Source organism: Onychomys torridus, chromosome 19, assembly GCF_903995425.1.
Source record: "Onychomys torridus chromosome 19, mOncTor1.1, whole genome shotgun sequence".
In the NCBI taxonomy this organism is placed as follows: Eukaryota; Metazoa; Chordata; class Mammalia; order Rodentia; family Cricetidae; genus Onychomys; species Onychomys torridus.
The window spans coordinates 30,403,709-30,420,752 of record NC_050461.1 but is presented as its reverse complement, the minus strand read 5'-3'; the positions used below and the strand labels follow the sequence as shown (position 1 = coordinate 30,420,752).

General features: G+C 42.0%; 1 protein-coding gene across 1 annotated transcript in view; it reads right to left on the bottom strand.

The window, feature by feature from the left end:
* The window catches only part of Enpp3 (ectonucleotide pyrophosphatase/phosphodiesterase 3), a 73,757-nt gene that overhangs the window by 31,083 nt on the left and 25,630 nt on the right, over positions 1-17,044 (bottom strand). The window contains exons 7-12 of the mRNA XM_036169066.1: positions 13,578-13,657; positions 12,939-13,058; positions 12,335-12,444; positions 9,799-9,864; positions 8,032-8,104; positions 1,228-1,336 (exon numbers count right to left, since the gene is read on the bottom strand). Coding sequence (XP_036024959.1) covers positions 1,228-1,336; positions 8,032-8,104; positions 9,799-9,864; positions 12,335-12,444; positions 12,939-13,058; positions 13,578-13,657 — 558 coding nt within the window. The remainder of the gene's footprint in view (positions 1-1,227; positions 1,337-8,031; positions 8,105-9,798; positions 9,865-12,334; positions 12,445-12,938; positions 13,059-13,577; positions 13,658-17,044) is intronic.

Here is a 17,044-nt window from a genome sequence, read left to right as displayed (position 1 = left end):
TAAATGATTACAAGTGTCTGTCTTTGCTCATGTCAAATATATGTGTCAAACACAACTCGAGTGAGAGTTTGTACGGTTTATTCAATTATTATCCTGCAAATGGCAGAAATAAAATCGAGGCGGTGGATAAGAAGACCCGTCGTCATCGTCATAAAGTGAAACCCAATAGGAAAAACTAAGTAGATCATTTGTTTAATATAGATGAATTAAAGGATTCTGAAGATACATTTGACGTTCATGTAAGCATCATGTTCTCTAGAACCAGTTGTTAATGAATTTTTTAATAGGCATATTCTTAAGACTGTACGCAAATTTTTAACATCTTCCTTTAGGTTGGGGATTTAGCTCAGTGGTAGAGTACTTGCCTAGCAAGCACAAGACCCTGGCTTCAATCCTCAGCTCAAAAAAAAAAAACAAAAAACCATCTTCCTTTAATAAAACGTTCACGAAAAGTTCTTCCTGTAGCTTCAAAGCAGCAGGCAATATAGAGGAATAGAGGAAACCGGGTTGGGGATTTAGCTCAGTGGTAGAGCGCTTGCTTACTTGACTAGCAAGCGCAAGGCCCTGGGTTTGAACCTCAGCTCCAAAGAAAAAAAGAGAAAAGATAGAGGAAACGATTTTAGAAGCTTTCAATGCACTTCACAGTGGGCGCCAGTGGGGCAGGGAGGCGGTTTAAGCATGAGCACATTGGTGTGCAGGAAGAGGGGGCTGCTTCCTTTCCTGTTTAGCACAAACAAACTCAAAAGTTAACTTTGAGCTGGGAAACAAGAGGAGGCAGGGCTTTTGTAGACAAGAACAATGCTTAAAAGCACCTGCCATATGATTTAAGAAATACAGGGAGCTCCATAAGACTCCGCCATGCAGTAAAGTACAGCGGCCACTAAAGCATAGCCAACTACTACAAAGAAATCCTAGCTAAAAGGCCTCCTGAAGGACTTTGAAGACTGAGCGACATCCCTGGTCCACATCCCTGGTAACTACTATTAACTCTATTTGACTCTACTTCTCAGAAAATAAAGCATGTGGACAGATATGCAGAACTATTAAATAATTAAGGTAGAAATTTTAGACCTCTTTCCACGAGTTACCACAAAATTCATTCTTTACTTTTTCAATAATGTCTATATCTGGAAATCCAGATTTAAAATCTCACCATCATTTTTTTTATTATCTTTGGAGGGATAAGATATAATCAATGATAAAATGGAATGTAAAAAAACACCATACCATGATCAGCCAGAAGGATTATATTGACACAGTTGTGTAGATTCCTCTGTTTCAGACCCTCCATCAACATTCCGAAGGCACCATCAACTAACTGCAAGGCTTTAATTACCTGGAAAAAAAGTTTTAAAAGTTAAAGTTTACCATTTCCAAGTTGTTTCAGTTAACTAAGTAACTACCCAATCAAGGAAAAAGTGAGCATGTTTTCCTCTCTAAAATTGTTGCAATTTGAAGTACAACATCAGAGACAGCACCTATGTCACCACAGATAAATTATCTCACTTTCTATAAATAATAACAAAAAAGTTGGACCACATTTCCTATAAAGAAAATCTAACTAAAGGCTTATGACATATGAAAGAATACTGAATGTCAACAAACACCATTCAATTACAGATGTTTTCATAAGCATGCCTGATGGCAGAGGCATGAATCTGGGTACTTCTAAAAGAGCCAACAAGTTACATTCTGAAAGGTCACTTGACAGTGGAGACCAGACAGATAAAAAACAGTATATTCCACAACCTGATAATTCAATGTCTATGCAAATGTGGCATGCAAAGAAACCTATCATGTTATGTGGAATATTCCTTTACACTGTATGAATATATGTCACTGTGATCGGTTTAATAAAGAAGCTGACTGGCCTATAGCTAGGCAGGATAAGGTTAGGCACCAGAGCCAAACTGAGAGGACCCTGGGAAAAAGAAGGACAAAGTCAGAGGAGGTGCCAGGAGATGCAGAGCAGGCAGGATGGGAAGTACACACATGAGGTGAACGAGCCCCAGGGCAGCACACAGATTTTTAGAAATGGGTTAATTTAAGTTATAAGATTAGCTAAAAAGACAAGCCTAAGTTATTGGCCAATCATTTATAATTAATATTAAGTCCCTATGTGGTTATTTGGGAAGCAGCTGGCAGGACACATCTGATCAGCAGTCTAGACAGAAAAGTTCACCTACAATGTTATTGACTTTAATTCTAGGAAAAGTAAATTATACCCAGGTTTTAAGATGCATATGCTATCGTCCTTACAAAGTGTGTGTGTGTGTGTGTGTGTGTGTGTGTGTGTGTGTGCGCGCTCGCACATTTTGCTGGAGCTCAGGTTCATAATCACAAACATGCTAGGCAAGCCAAACAACTCTCCCTGCCCATAAAACATTTTTAAAGAGAACAAAGCATAGGAAAATGTTCACAACACCATGGTACACATTAACAAAAGAAAATCAAATTGTAAACTCAGCCATTCATATTACATAACCCTGGTTTTGTATGTAAGTATCTCTCCTTTTCTAAGTAAAAACAAATGAACAGGAAACTAACAGAAATATACAAAATCCTATCAACAAAGCCTGTCTCTGACTAGCAAGTTGGGGTTCATTTACATTTAACTGTTCATTGTCTCTGTGTTTTACAATTTTGCTTAACTTTATCAATATAGCACACTGAACTGACCTAAAGTTTAATGAAATGTCAAAGTTGTCATTTTTCAGTCATTTTTTAGTGAAAAAGGAAGTATCATAGCAATGGATTAGGAAAATGCTTATTTCTCATGCTATTACGATTATCATTTTTGTTTTCTTCTTTAGAAACCGCATTTTACAAATGAGACCGAGCTAAAGACATTAGCTAATTCTCACGTGGAATCCTCACAGAAACCTCTCATGGATGTGGAATGTCCTCTTGAAAAGGCTGAGCACTCTCATGGGCCCACAGTTACTAAGAGACAAAAAGACTGGATCCAACCCAGGATCTGTCTTAGACTCATCTGTCACCAACTCCAAGCTGTTCATCTGACTCTCAGGCTCAATCTAGTTTGCCTGTCACTGTCCCAGATTCCAGTGTCTCTTTCCACGGCACCATCCGACCCACGTCTCCCAATCACACCAAGAGCCAATTCTCATCCTGTCCTCCCCCAGCACCTGCTACGCTGCTGCCACTGGAATTCCCACAAACTTGAAATCACACATGCGTGTATCCTTCCGACTCCAAGGTCAATGTGAGCTCTTGCAGGGCAAGATCCATATACTCCAACTCATCACACATCTGCTAACTCACCTTGACATCTTTTAGGAATTTATGCTCTGTAGAAGGAAAAAGTAAGCAGTATTGGGAATACTTTAATGAAAAGGAATAGAAGGCTTATAGCTGTGGTTTGGATGTTAGGAAGTTCGGCTTCTCTTCTGCATTGCATCCATACACAGGGTGCTGGATCTCTAGCACCAGGGGAGGAGAAGAAAATGAAAATTCTGTTTTGCATAGAATCATGATGGTTCGCTTTCACAATGGTCACTGTGGGAATGGTACATGAAATCCTGGTGTAAGGGGTCAACCAGTAAGAGCAAAGTGAATGAGTGTGCTTTGGATCTGCGACTTCTTCCCTGTAAGACTGAATTGAAAGCTGCTGAGGATCTAGCTGGCTGGAAGCTCTACACAGCAACGCTTTCCCAAAGCCCCACCTTCCTCCCAGACATAAGGTCCTCCATGTGTCTCTCTACAGTGACACTTGCCAGTACTCTGAAATTCTGTCATGTGTGTGAACATTATCAATACTGAAGCCAATCTGTCTCTAATTTTCTCTTCAGAATGACTTGTTCCTCCCAACTTTTCATCCTACTAAAGATGTAAAGATTCCTTGCTGGATAATGAGTAACAGGTGACTTTTTCTGACCTCGTGAAGACCAATCTGACCCTGGAGACTGAGGAGAAAGGATTGAGAGGTCAATGACAGCCTGAACTACATAGTAGGACTCTGTGGGAAGAGGGAGGAAGGAGGAAAGGAGAGAGAGAGAGAGAGAGAGAGAGAGAGAGAGAGAGAGAAGAGGGGACAGGAAGACAAGAAAGAGGAAGGAGGAAGAGGAGGAAAGGATGCAAAGGAAGAGGAAGAGGAGGGAAGGGTGAGTGAGGAGAGTGGAGGGGGAAGGAGAAAAGGGGATAGAATAGAAAGCTGGAGGGGAAGGGGAGAAGAGCAGGATCAGGGAAGAAAGGGAAGGAAGGGGAGGGAAGGGAAGAAAGAGAAAAGAAGTTTCTGACTCCTATGGCTTCCTCACTAGCCAAATCCCAGCGCCCTCTAAATCACCATTTCATTAAGCCCACTCAAGTGTAACCTTCCTGTTACATATCGCTTAAGCTATCAAAATTTCAGTAATTTAGAAATCTTAATCTTCCTTTAACAGTGAAAATTTTCATGGTATTAACTCGTTACTTTCTTCATTCTTTCCAGGTGGATTTCTGAACTAAGACATTACCTTCTCCATCCCAGCACTGCCTAGCACAACATTAGACCCACCAGAAACTCTTCAGAGTAGCAGAGGAAGATAGGTTTTTGAGGAGTGCAAAATCTAGAATGAATTAGTGAGCTTAGTCCATGGGCCAAAACACACTAAAACAGCCCTTGTGCGTTTAGTTCACAGGTTTTAGGAACTTTGAATTAAAACGTGATTACAAATAACAATGATGATGATACTAAAATTGCAAAGCTGCCAACCCTTCTGCATCCATGTTTCCTGTTTGTCATGAATCTTACATAGGTTTTTGTCTTCATCTTTACTCCCTCCATGTGACATTTCCACTTCTGTGCATGCCAACCTGCTACCAATTTCCAGCTCTTCATCTGCTCTCAGCTCTCAATTCATATTCAGTTGCCATTTGGAAACTTATATTCATTTGGACATCATAGTTACCTCAATTACATAATGAGCATTCTGCTGCCCCCCCCAACCCCGACTCCAATCATCCCCCTGTGGTAGGCTTATAAAGTCAATGGAACCACCATCACTCACCTATGTGCATATGACGGAAAGCAGAAATGCATCATTGCTCACCCATCTCACACCTAGTCATCACGTCTATCCTTTAACTGAATCTCAAACATACCCTCTTCCATCCTTGATGTTGGCCTCCTCCCTGGTCCAAGACTACTATTTCAGACTACTGCAGAGACTAGGATGTTTCGCCCTCCTTCTTTTGCATTCCTCTCGCCCAGTAAAAATGACCTCTACATACACATGGAACTGGCCACTCCACTTTCCTAATAACAATGCCTCGGTGCTGCCCACCGAACACTTTGATGGCCTGCGGAGATCTGCATGATTGGGTGCTGGCCTCCTCCTCTAGGCTTCTTTAGAGTCTTCTCTCTGATTCTCAGTGCCCTAGGCAGGGATGCGAGGGATTATTCACACTACACTTCAAACAGTACCCAACACAGAGTAGCTCACCATAATGGCTTCCTGCTATGACCATTCTTTACAGTCATGGTGCTGTCCACTTAGGGAAGGGGACCAGTAGTCTGGCTGCATGTGGCCCTTCTGTGTGTCACTGTAGGATATCCTCAGCTCCCTCTATCCAGACATTGGTACATTTTGTTTCTGTTTTTGTTACTCAGGGAAGACTCTCTCATATGGTTGGTTGTCATGTCAGCTGGGCATGCGTTAAAATTGTCTGAGTAGGAAGCCTCACCGAGGAATTGTCCTGACTGGTGTGGTAAGGCCCTCCTTGACAGTGGGCAGCATCTTCTGGTTGCAGCCCAGATAAAAAAGGACATTTTAGAAGGAAGATCGGAAGATCATCTCGCCTTTTGCTTGGTTGGCTCTCTCTGTTACCAGTTGATTTGTTCTGTTATTGCTTCTGATTTTCTGGACTCCCAGTGCCAGATTGAGAACACTGAGGTATCTTGCCTTATGGACTGAGTAGCTGGCTGTTGTGGGATGCCCAGCAAGGGACAACCATTCTGGGACTATTCCAGGTACCAAGGCACCTAGCTTCAAGGATGGCGTAATGATTGAGTTCCCAGTGCCTTGGGTACGATTTAGCTGTTACGGCCATTTTAAAACTCACTTAATAAGTTATTTTGGAAGTGTGTGTGTGTCTGTGTCTGTGTGTGTGTGTGTGTGTGTGTGTGTGTGTGTGTGTGTCCATTCCCTTAGTTCTATTCCTCTAGAGAACCCTGACTAAAACACTCCTCCAGCAGGCCACAATCCCACCCACATCTACTAGAACAGAGCCTCTTCATAGACATCTCTGAGCACTCAGGTTTCCTTCACTTGTAGAGCTTTTCATAATTACTCTTAAAACTTAAAACTAGGTACTTTTAAAACCGGAGCACGGGCCAGGTGGTGGTGGTGCACACCTGTAATCCCAGCACTCAGGAGGCAGAGGCAGGTGGATCTCTGTGAGTTTGAGGCCAACCTGGTCTACAGAGCTAGTCCAGGACAGGCTCCAAAGCTACAGTAGAGAAACCCTGTCTCGAAAAACCAAAAAACAAACAAACAAAAAAACAAAAACAAAAACAAAAACAAAAAAACTGGAGCACGGCCAAGAAGTAGGAGTTAATGGTACCTAATCTAAGTCAGATGCAGAGGCAGATCCATCCAGGACAGTGTTCCTCCTCAAATGATTCATCTTAACAAACCCGTGTAGTGTAGCAGCAAACATAGATAACAGCTAGACTAGAGAGTAAACAGAAGAAAGGGTTTGGAGTTGGTGAATTAATTATCCACCCTCAGATACACAGGAATAAGCGGAAAGTTCTGTATTAGCTTCAGACTGGTACCGGAAAGAGGCCCACAGCTGGTGAGAACTCAGTGGGCCCTCGCCTTAGGAACCATTTTGGCTTAACAGGAAGAAAGGAAAAGGTAAATAGCAAAGGAAGAGGCCCCAGCAAACATGCTTACATTCCAGTGGAGGGCAATTGTTAAATGAGTTTCCACAGGACATCTCACTCCCGGGAGCTTTGAAAACTTCCCATCATGGCCCAAACAACAGAGGTTCAGGAAACAGCATGGATTTGCTTGTTGGAAATAGGATTTAAGGACAATAGCCATATGGAAAAGTTGTATGAGAATGGTCTAGCTAATGAAGAAATTGGTATTAGCAGCCACTCCAGTGATCACGAGGGCTCTGAGAGGAATCAGTCCCTGAAGTGCCCGGGAAGAGCTGTGAGTGATGGTGGGTATGGTATGAGTGACAGCTGGGACACACCACAACAATCTGGCAGGTGCCTTCACTTGAAATGTCCATATCAGAGTGATGAGTGGCCATGCCGTATCTGGCCTTGATGTGAATTAGCAATACCACATCAAAGTCTTCATCAGTTTGCCAATCAAAAGAATCAAGATATGGTTAGTTAGGCAGTTATCCTTTCCAGGACTTTTAACAATTTCGTAATTGAACTAGTAAACAAAAAATACTGATTTTAGACTTTTGATTACTCGATCTCATGTATTTCTTAAATGTATGTGTGTGGTTGATATATTGTGCACCCCAATAAATTTATCTGGGGTCAGAGAACAGAACAGCCACTAGATACAGAGGCCAGAAAATGGTGGCACACACGCCTTTAATCCTATCACTTGGGAGACAGAAATCCATCCATATCTCTGTGAATTTAAAGCCACACTGGAAACAACCAGGCATGGTGAATCACGCCTTTAATCCCAGGAAGTGATGGCAGAAAGCAGAAAGGTATATAAGGTGTGAAAACCAGGAACTAGCTGGTTAAGCTTTTAGGCTTTGAGCAGTAGTTCAGCTGAGATCCATTTGGATGAGGACTCAGAAGCTTCTAGTCTGTGGAAACAGGATCAGCTGAGGAATTGGGCGAGTGAGGTGGCTGTGGCTTGTTCTGCTTCTCTGATCTTTCAGTGTTGACCCCAGTACCTGGCTCCAGGTTTGTTTTTATTAATAAGACCATTTAAGATGCATGCTACATATGTGTGCAGTAGAGATTTTTAAAAACCCATCTTATTTTGTAGGTTGGAGCTGGATAACATTTGTTAGGAAACAAACAAATAAACAAACAAACAAACTTACTCCAGCACTGACTGGTCCACTGCTATGCCCTGCAGAATCAGGTTCTTCCACATATAAGGTATAAAAACTGGGCCTAGGGGTAAAATTGAAACAAAGGAATACATTTACAATTTGAGAAAAGCCTACAGATGGATTTGAGCGTCTTGTGGATCATGAGCATGCTAGCTGTTCCTGCTTCTTTCTCTCTGTAAGGCCCTCATCCAGGCGGGTGGATGCACTTGGCTTGAGTAGAGTTGAGTCTCCTAACAGGAAGTAAATAATACTTTTCCAGAATCAGCAGCACTATTGTGGCTCAGTTGTGAAAACATATCTTGCTCTTGTAAGACCTCTCTCAATGTGTCCAGCCCTTTCTACTTCCTGGTGTCTGGCTTTTGGCTGACTCTCTGTTCTATGCCTGGTTCCTTTGTGAGCAGCTGGTCTCTGATGTGATGGTTTCTGTTTATCTGGTACTCTCTTTCAATATGCTGACTGTAGTCTGTGGCCCTGGCCTTGCATCTGCCCTCCAGCTGCTGGACTCTATCCTCAGGAACAAGTGGAAGAGTCTCTATCATTTCTGCCTCAATCTACCTTTGTGATATCTGCCTCAATCCTATAAATTTGTGATATTCACCTCAATTCTATCTTTGTGATATCTGCCTCAATTCTATATCTTTGGGATCTCTGCCTCAATTCTATCTTTGGGATATCTGCCTCAATTTTATATCTTTGGGATATCTGCCTCAATTCTATATCTTTGGGATATCTGCCTCAATTCTACCTTTGTGGTATCTGCCTCTCCTCTTAGGGATTGACTCTACCTCAATTGTTAATGTCAACAAGCCCCCACCCCACTCCAGAGCACCTGTTCTCAGGAATAATTCTTGAAAAGTGCTCATTAAAAAGCAATGCTAATTTTTAGTATAGTGCCTGTCACTCACATCTGTCACCTCAAAGAGGATAATAAGAGAGTTTTCTATAGAGCCAAATACGAGTGACCAAATTCTACATTCCAGCAGGGAAGCAGTTCCATAAAGTTCGGATAGTATCAGAAGAGAGAAAGTCATAGATCAAAAAGACACTTTCAAATACACCGGTGAGGACATCAGAGAGGTGGGTTACAGAAAATATGGAGACAATTCTGCTATTAATCCCAGAAGCTGTTGATCACATTCTTAGCCCTTCAATTGGTGGAGACTAGGGTCTTGTTAATAAATTCCTAAAGTTGTTTTTTACCTGTTAGTCACAGGATGTTAGGTCTGACATAGAGATGGACAAGGAGTGGCCATTTATAGAGCTACATACGGCTTAAAATAAATTGTAATTTGGTTCTAGACATTTCCAAATCTTCACAATCATTGAAGTGACAATCTGTTAATCAGCCTTGGAGAAGGTTGGAAAGAGTATCTTCTTTCTAGAAACATCCCTTCATACCTGTAATCTCATCACTCAGTAGGCAGAGGCAGGGGGATTGCAAGAAGTTCAAGGCAGCCTGGTCTGTATAGTGAGTTTCAGGTTGGCATATAACTAAACTACTCTTAAAATACCAGAAGGGGTTAGAAGGAGAAAAAGGAAGAAGAGGAGGCAGGAGGGAGAAGAGGGGAAAAGACAGACAAAGCAGGAAGGAAGGAAGGAAGGAAGGAAGGAAGGAAGGAAGGAAGGAAGGAAGGAAGGAAGGACAGAAGGACAGACAGTGAATTTCAAGATTTTAAGACGTCAGTGATGGTACAGAAAGTCCACATTTCACCCATATGTGCATCACAATGGAGCACGCTTCCACAGAGGAGTTACCTTTCAGCTTTGGGCAGATCCAGCCAATTTAACAGTGTAGAGATCCTCCTTTCATATGGGACAGAACTGGAATAAAAAGTTTTGAAATTTTAATCAAGTAATTTCAATCTATTCTTCCTTAGGGAGGGGACTTAATATTTGCAGGCATTCACTCTGTAGTATATGACCAGAACACTGAAAAGAAGGGGTTTGGCGTACTCAGAGGGTCCCCGTTGTCAACACTTCAGAAAGACTTTCAACAAACTCTGCCTAATCAATAGAGTTCTTTCCTCCTTACTCATTTCCCCTTTAATTTTCCACACCTAAAATGAAAACCATCAATTATCAACAACTCATTCTATTAACTCGTTTTTTGCTTTCACACTTATTGGTTGTCTACTGGCAGACAGTAAATATACATTTGAAATAGAAATTGGGGGCTGGAGAGATGGCTCAGAGGTTAAAAACACTGGCTGTTCTTCCAGAGGTCCTGAGTTCAATTCCCAGCACCCATATGGTGTCTCACAACCATCTGCAATGAGATCTAGCTCCCTCTTCTGGCCTGTAAGGATACAAACAGAACACTGTATACATAATAAATAAATAAATCTTTTAAAAAAGAAAGAAAAGTAATACCATTTCACCAGAGAGTGAAAGGCCTGGAAGACGTTCTCTCTGCCTGATATACTGTGATGGTTGGTTTTATATGTCAACTTGTCACTTAGACTCACTTGAGTGGGATCTCAATTAAGGAAGTGTCTATATCAAGTTGGTCTATAATTATATCTATAGGGGATTATCTTGATTATTAATTGATGTAAGAGGGCCTGGACACTGTAGGTGGTACTATCCCTAGGCAGGTGGGTAAGAAAGTTAGCTAAACATTAGCCTGTGGGGAAAGCAGCAAACAGCACCCCTCCATGGTTTCTGCTTCAAAGCTCTTGCTTGAGTGCCTGCCCTGACTTCCCTCAATGGTGGACAGTGACCTGGAAGTATAAACAAAATAAACCTTTTCCTCTTGTAGGCTGACTCTGGTCATAGTGTTTATCACAGTAAGAGAAAAGAAACTAGAACACATAGAAATCCATTGAAAGGGGTTCAAAACAGTATCTGCAGCTACCTCTCTTTGATCTGGCTCTCACTAGCTTCCTAGAATAGAGCAGCACATTAGAAAGAATATACAGAGTGTACTTAGAGAGAAGGATCTGAATAGTTAAAAGAGCTAAATGCTCTTTCGATGAATGCCACATTAGCAGCTTTCTGGCTACAACTCCGTTAGAACAATACACCTTAGAAGCTATAAATAGAGCATGCACATTGAAAAGCGTTGAAATCGTTGGTGCAAAACAATGCTGTCCTTGGACTTGGACTTTAAAGGAACCCTTTTGACTGATGACTGAGAATAGACCACAGGGGAGAAGAAGCAGACAGGTGTCTAGAGAGGAGCCCCAGTGACACAGGCAAGGAGGTAGATGTACAAAGCAGAGTGGTAACAAAAGATTCTCAGGTTGCATCGTCTGTGGAGTAGAGCCAAAGCGTGGCCTAACAAACTGGAGGAGATATATAAGGACAGAAACAATGACTCTAAGATCTTGGGCCTCTACAACTGAGAGAAGAGAATCATGACCAAAATTAGGACAAAATGCGGCTAGAGGGTAGCTCAGTGGTAAAGTGTAGGCTTAGCATCGTCTGACCCAAGATTCTGTTACCAACACTGAAAAGAAAAAGAGAGGGGGATTGGGGATTTAGCTCAGTGGTAGAGTGCTTGCCTAGCAAGCACAAGGCCCTGGGTTCAATCTTCAGCTAAAGAGAGAGAGAGAGAGAGAGAGAGAGAGAGAGAGAGAGAGAGAACAGTGAGATGGCCCAGAGGATGTGACTATTACTTTTAATTGTCAACCTAGAATCACTTGAAAACAGAGCTAATGAAGGACTGACTACATCAGGTTGGCCATTGGGTATGTCTTAATAAAATTAATTGATGTGGGGAAACCAGTCCCTAGGCAGGGGCTCCTGAACTCTATAAGGATGGAGAAACCGAGCTCGGCACAAGCAAGCAGGCGAGCATGCATGCGTTCATTCTCCCCCAGCGCTTGACTCCGGATATGATGCTATTCACTATCTCATGCCCCTGCCTCTGTGGCATGTCTCAGTGACAGATCTTAATCTGAAAATGTGAACACAAATAAGCCCCTTCCTCCCATAAGTTTCTTTTTGTCAGGGTAAGCAGCAAAACAGCAATAAAAATGAAGCCACAACAGAGAAGGGGTGTCTGCCACTAAGCCAGGAGATGAGTTCAGTCTCTGGAACCCTTAAGAAAAAGAAGAGAACTGACTCTCAAAATGTGTCCTGACTTCTACATATGCTCCATGGCCTACTTGAGCACAGTATACACACACACACACACACACACACACACACACACACACACACACACACACCAAACAAACAAATAAATGAAAGAAATCTTTAAGGCAAATAAATAAATAAATAAATAAGAAAACCCGACTCTATAGACCTCTGCCTAGATGGATCCTTATCTGGAAACACTTTTCACTACCTGCTATAATTCTTGTATATGGTAGGGTAGGAGCCATTGATAGCCACATCAGATCCTGGCCAGTAGTAAGCAGCAGCTTTTAAACCTTGATATATTGCTGTCAGCCAAATCTAGAAAGAGTGAAAGTCAACTGTTTAGGTACAAACACTGTAACTTACTGCTAACAACTATTTTGACGGGGGAGTTGTTCACAAACATTAAATTTTGTCCTTACAATAACTTAAAATGTATAATCCATCAATCTGCCTCAAAAAGAAAACATCTAGTGAGGTAGTAACAGTTCATTATTTCTTACACACTGATAAAATTGCACAATTCTTCACCTTGGAAGGAATTGCAAAACAGCAAGGAGGGAAACTGATATGTTTCCAAGAAAATTGAGGCTTGGTACACTGATGATACAATACCCAAATTTCAACACAAAGGACCGTAAATGTTTTTGTTTTTGTTTTTTTAATTCAAACAATAATAAATAGTAGTAAAACTTTACATCTTCAGCCACTAGAAGCTACATAGGTGATGTGAAATGCGGGGTAAAGTCAGAAACCTGAACCATTATCACACAGAAAGAGAGGCTTGGAGGCACGAGCAGAATGGTACATACCGGCTGCCCACTCCACCAGGCAGGGTTATTTTTCTCCACCGAGGAAAGTGAAAAATTCTTGTTGAAGTGCACATCATACATGTTATTGTCAATGATACCATGTGATTCTGGATACAAGCCCTGCAATGTTTATTACAAAGGTAAGATTATGAAGAAGTGTACTTTCATAAAATACAGGCAGGTTGTAATAGCAAAAGATATGTACTCCTTCCTACCTAGGAAGAATGTCATGTTTTTCAACGGAAAAGTCTAGCTCCAAAACTAAACACCAGGAAGATACACAGATCCTTATCCTACAACCCTGTCTCTTGCTTCAGCAGCAAATGATTGACATCAAGTTTATATCCACGCCTGTTGTGGTGTCACTGTTAAACGTCCTACAGAGGCTGTTGTTTTAACACTTGGTTCCTGGATGATAGTACTGTTCTGGAAGGCTGGGAGACCTTTAAAAGGTAAAGACTTGAAGTGGGAATTGGATCACTGGGTTTGGGTCTGGAGGTGTGCATTCAGTCATGTATGATCACACACGTCTTATGAAGTGTGCGACACAAGCTTGTCCAGTTCTTTCTCAATATTTCTGTGTGATATAGTCAGTTTCCTGTCCATGGCATCAGCTTTTCACCAGGGTCAAGCACTTACCGTGACAATAGTATAGTGATTTGGGAAGGTTTTGGTAGGATACATTGCTCTCATATATTTTGAGTGAATTCCACATGTTTCTGTCAGAAAATACAGGAAGAGATTAGAAAGTCATTTCTTTCTTGGAAATATTTTGCATAACTAAATACCAACATGTTTCCTATAAAACCAGAGAACTGAAAAGTGGGTTAAAGATGGAAAGAGATGTTGAATTTCTGACCCCTAAACTTTGTCCATTACTAAAAATAAAAGGTCCATTTTTAGGAGACCAGTGGGCTCTCTTCTGAGAAGAGCCAGGAGGGTTTGCAAGGCCCTGTGGTTTCTGCTGGTGCAGCTCGCCTCTGCTTTGACGCCACAGGTAATCCATGCACAAGTGAGTGTGTGACCAGTACACACTCGATGAGTGAGTACAATAAATGCCATCAGTGGACATCGAAACTTGAATTTCGTATAATTTTATAGGCTGCAAGATTTTCTTCTCTTTTAAATCACTTAAAAATTTCTCACCTGCTGGTAGTTGTGCATGCCTTTAATCTCAGTATTTAAAGGTAAATGGATCTCTGTGAGTTTGAGGCTAGCCTGGTCTACAAAGTGAGTTCCAGGACAGCCAGGGCTAGACAGAGAAACAGTGTCTTGAACATCCCCCACCCACAAAAAAAAATTTTTTTGGAACTGAGGATCGAACCCAGGGCCTTGCGCTTGCTAGGCAAGTGTTCTACCACTGAGCTAAATCCCCAACCCCCCCAAAAAATTTTAAAACTATTCTTAGCATATGTCAGATCAAATGAAATAAAGCTGAGTGATCATAATGTAGCCCAGGAGACCCAGCTTGTTGACCTTTAAGATAAAAGTACTCTAAACTATACACTACTGGCATCGATTTCTTTGGACTCCTCTCTTCATGTATCTGGTCATTATGATAATCATTTTCTACACAGTATTTAGCTCTCAGCTGACAGCTTCTATATTTAAAATAATCAGCATAACAAAATTCATCAGACCTGTCTACACACCTGAAAAGGCATTTGAAGTAAACAGCCGCAAAAACCCAGACCACCAAGGAAAGTTTGCAAGACGAGTTCCCTCTTCTGTTTATTATTTGGGGCTCGGTTTCCATTTGATCTATGAAGCTTCCTGGAAGCTGTTTTTCCACAAAGTATGGCGGTAATTGTGCTCCCATTGTTGGTCCGTTTTCAATGTGAGCAGTAACCCCTCAAAAGGAGGTCATCACCGCTAGAGCACATTGCTATTTCCTTTGCGGCAGTGACACTCACAGAATGTCTCCACCCCAAGTGCCAGGACCCCTCCTGAAAGCCAGTGCCCCGTTATAGAGTCTCTTTAAGTCAAAACACCAAGTGAAATTGGTTGATGGCCAAAATGTCACATGCTCTGCAGCTGAAAACAATGTTCTTCCAAACGGACATGAGCTTGGTCTCCTTCCCAGCCTTTGTTTGGTGTTTTTTAATAGGATCCAGAAGTTTCCCCCTTCAGAATCTCCTGGCGACCGGCCCATATTGAGTCCGCTGTTTAGGGCCCTTGATGGGAAGAGGAGAGGGGGAGGTGTCACCTCTTAGGAAGTTATACATTGGGTGGCCAGGAAGTTCTATGATAAAATGAGATATAGTCTACTTTAATCATTAAAAGAAGGACATGAGAGGAAATTTTTATACAAGGAACAGAAATGTAGAATCAGTTCCTGTTTTGATTTCCTTAGAAAATGGGTGGGGCAACTCAAGTTTCTAAATGCTTAGAGATACTGGCTACAAATGAACTGTCATTAAATAGTCACCACCCTGGTTATAATGTCCCAAACATCTATGGCCACCTTCAGACTCAGGCTACCACTTTATGTCTTGTTGTATAACCAGGACACTAAAGTACATGCTACAGAAAGCATGGCCTTCCAGAAGTGTTTCTTCTGAATCTAAACTATGACCCAATAGAATGCTTCTAAAAAGACATGATGGGTTGCTTCCACAGGGAAAGAACGGCTGTCAGGCCAGGGTTTTGCTTTGACTCTGTATTTTCTAATGTTGCTTTAAAATATTCATTGTGCAAATAATCGACTTCCAGAAAACATTTTCAGAGGAACAAAATTTTAGGGATGGGGAAATGGCTCAGTTAGCTGAAAGAGCATGAGGAACTGAGTTTGGACCATCAGCACCCACATAAAAAGCCAGGTATGGCCATGGGCACCATTAACCCCAAGTCTGGGGAGGCAGAGACAGGTAGATCCTTGGAAGTCACAGGCCACCTAGCCTTGATGAAGTGACCTGCTCCAGGTTCAGCTAGAAAACCTTTCTCAGAAATGAAGATGAAATTCGATCAAGGAAGATGCCTGACATTGACTTCTGACTTCTACATTATGCTTGTGTATATAAAACACACAAGCACATGCACCATGCACAAGAAAGGAAAGAAAAACCCAAATAAAAATAATCCAAAAATGTAAACAGGATCATTACCTATATAACCAGACTCACAGCCTTTACAACTATAAGAAGGACAGAAAACTAAACGAGAAACAGACCAAGTCAAGGAATATGCAGATTGGAGCTTTAAAGCAGTCTTGATAAAATACGAATTATTTTTGTGGCATATCTGTATGCCACAAACTGATGATATACATACACACAGCTCAGCATTTACAGACTTGAGATATGTGCCTTGCAGTTTTCACATATCCTGTACCCTCTGCAAAGACTAGTCAAAGGAGCTAACCTACATCCTATCCCGAACTCAATAGACTAGTTGAGCTATGTAGGATGTTGATCTCTCAGTGGTCCCAAGAGCATCTAAGCCCATAGAGCACAGGGAGAAGAAAGGGTTAAAGAGGAAGTGGTGCTGAGAACTTGAAAGAGTAGGAAGCCCTGTTCCTCTTCATCACACCACAGGCACAGCCCTTCAGTAGCAACTGTGTCAATCCCCCGGGTGAGAACTCCAGGATCCTCTTCAGAGGTTCCTGAAAGTCAGGCAATGGAGAGCATAGCAGCCTGGTAACTGCTGTAATTCCTCCTCACTCGGCACAGTACCACATCCCATATGATCCACTGGGAACCTCTGGGTTCCAGCTTCCCCCAGGGAGGAAGAGAATTAGGCCACACATCTAATGGTCAAACTGCCCACTTAAAATCCAAGTGGCAAGTTTCTGTCTCACTTGTCTTGAAGAACTGGGGTGACCTAGCCTATACTAATTCTCCAGAGACCAAAGAGAACAAGAAGGATTGAGCTAACATGTGCACGTTCACCCCAGTTCCCCACTCTACCTTAGCCAGAATGAGTAAGGAGTGCACCCCAGTTCGGAGCTCGGCGCTGGAGTGTGTCTAATCGCTTAGCTCTTTCCTCAATGAAATAGCTTTTGATTTCCCCATTGTTGGAGTTACTTTTGCTGATACTGAAATAAAATACCCAACAAAAGCAGCTTAAGGAAAAGGGGGTTCACTTCAGCTCACAGTCCTTTGTAGTGG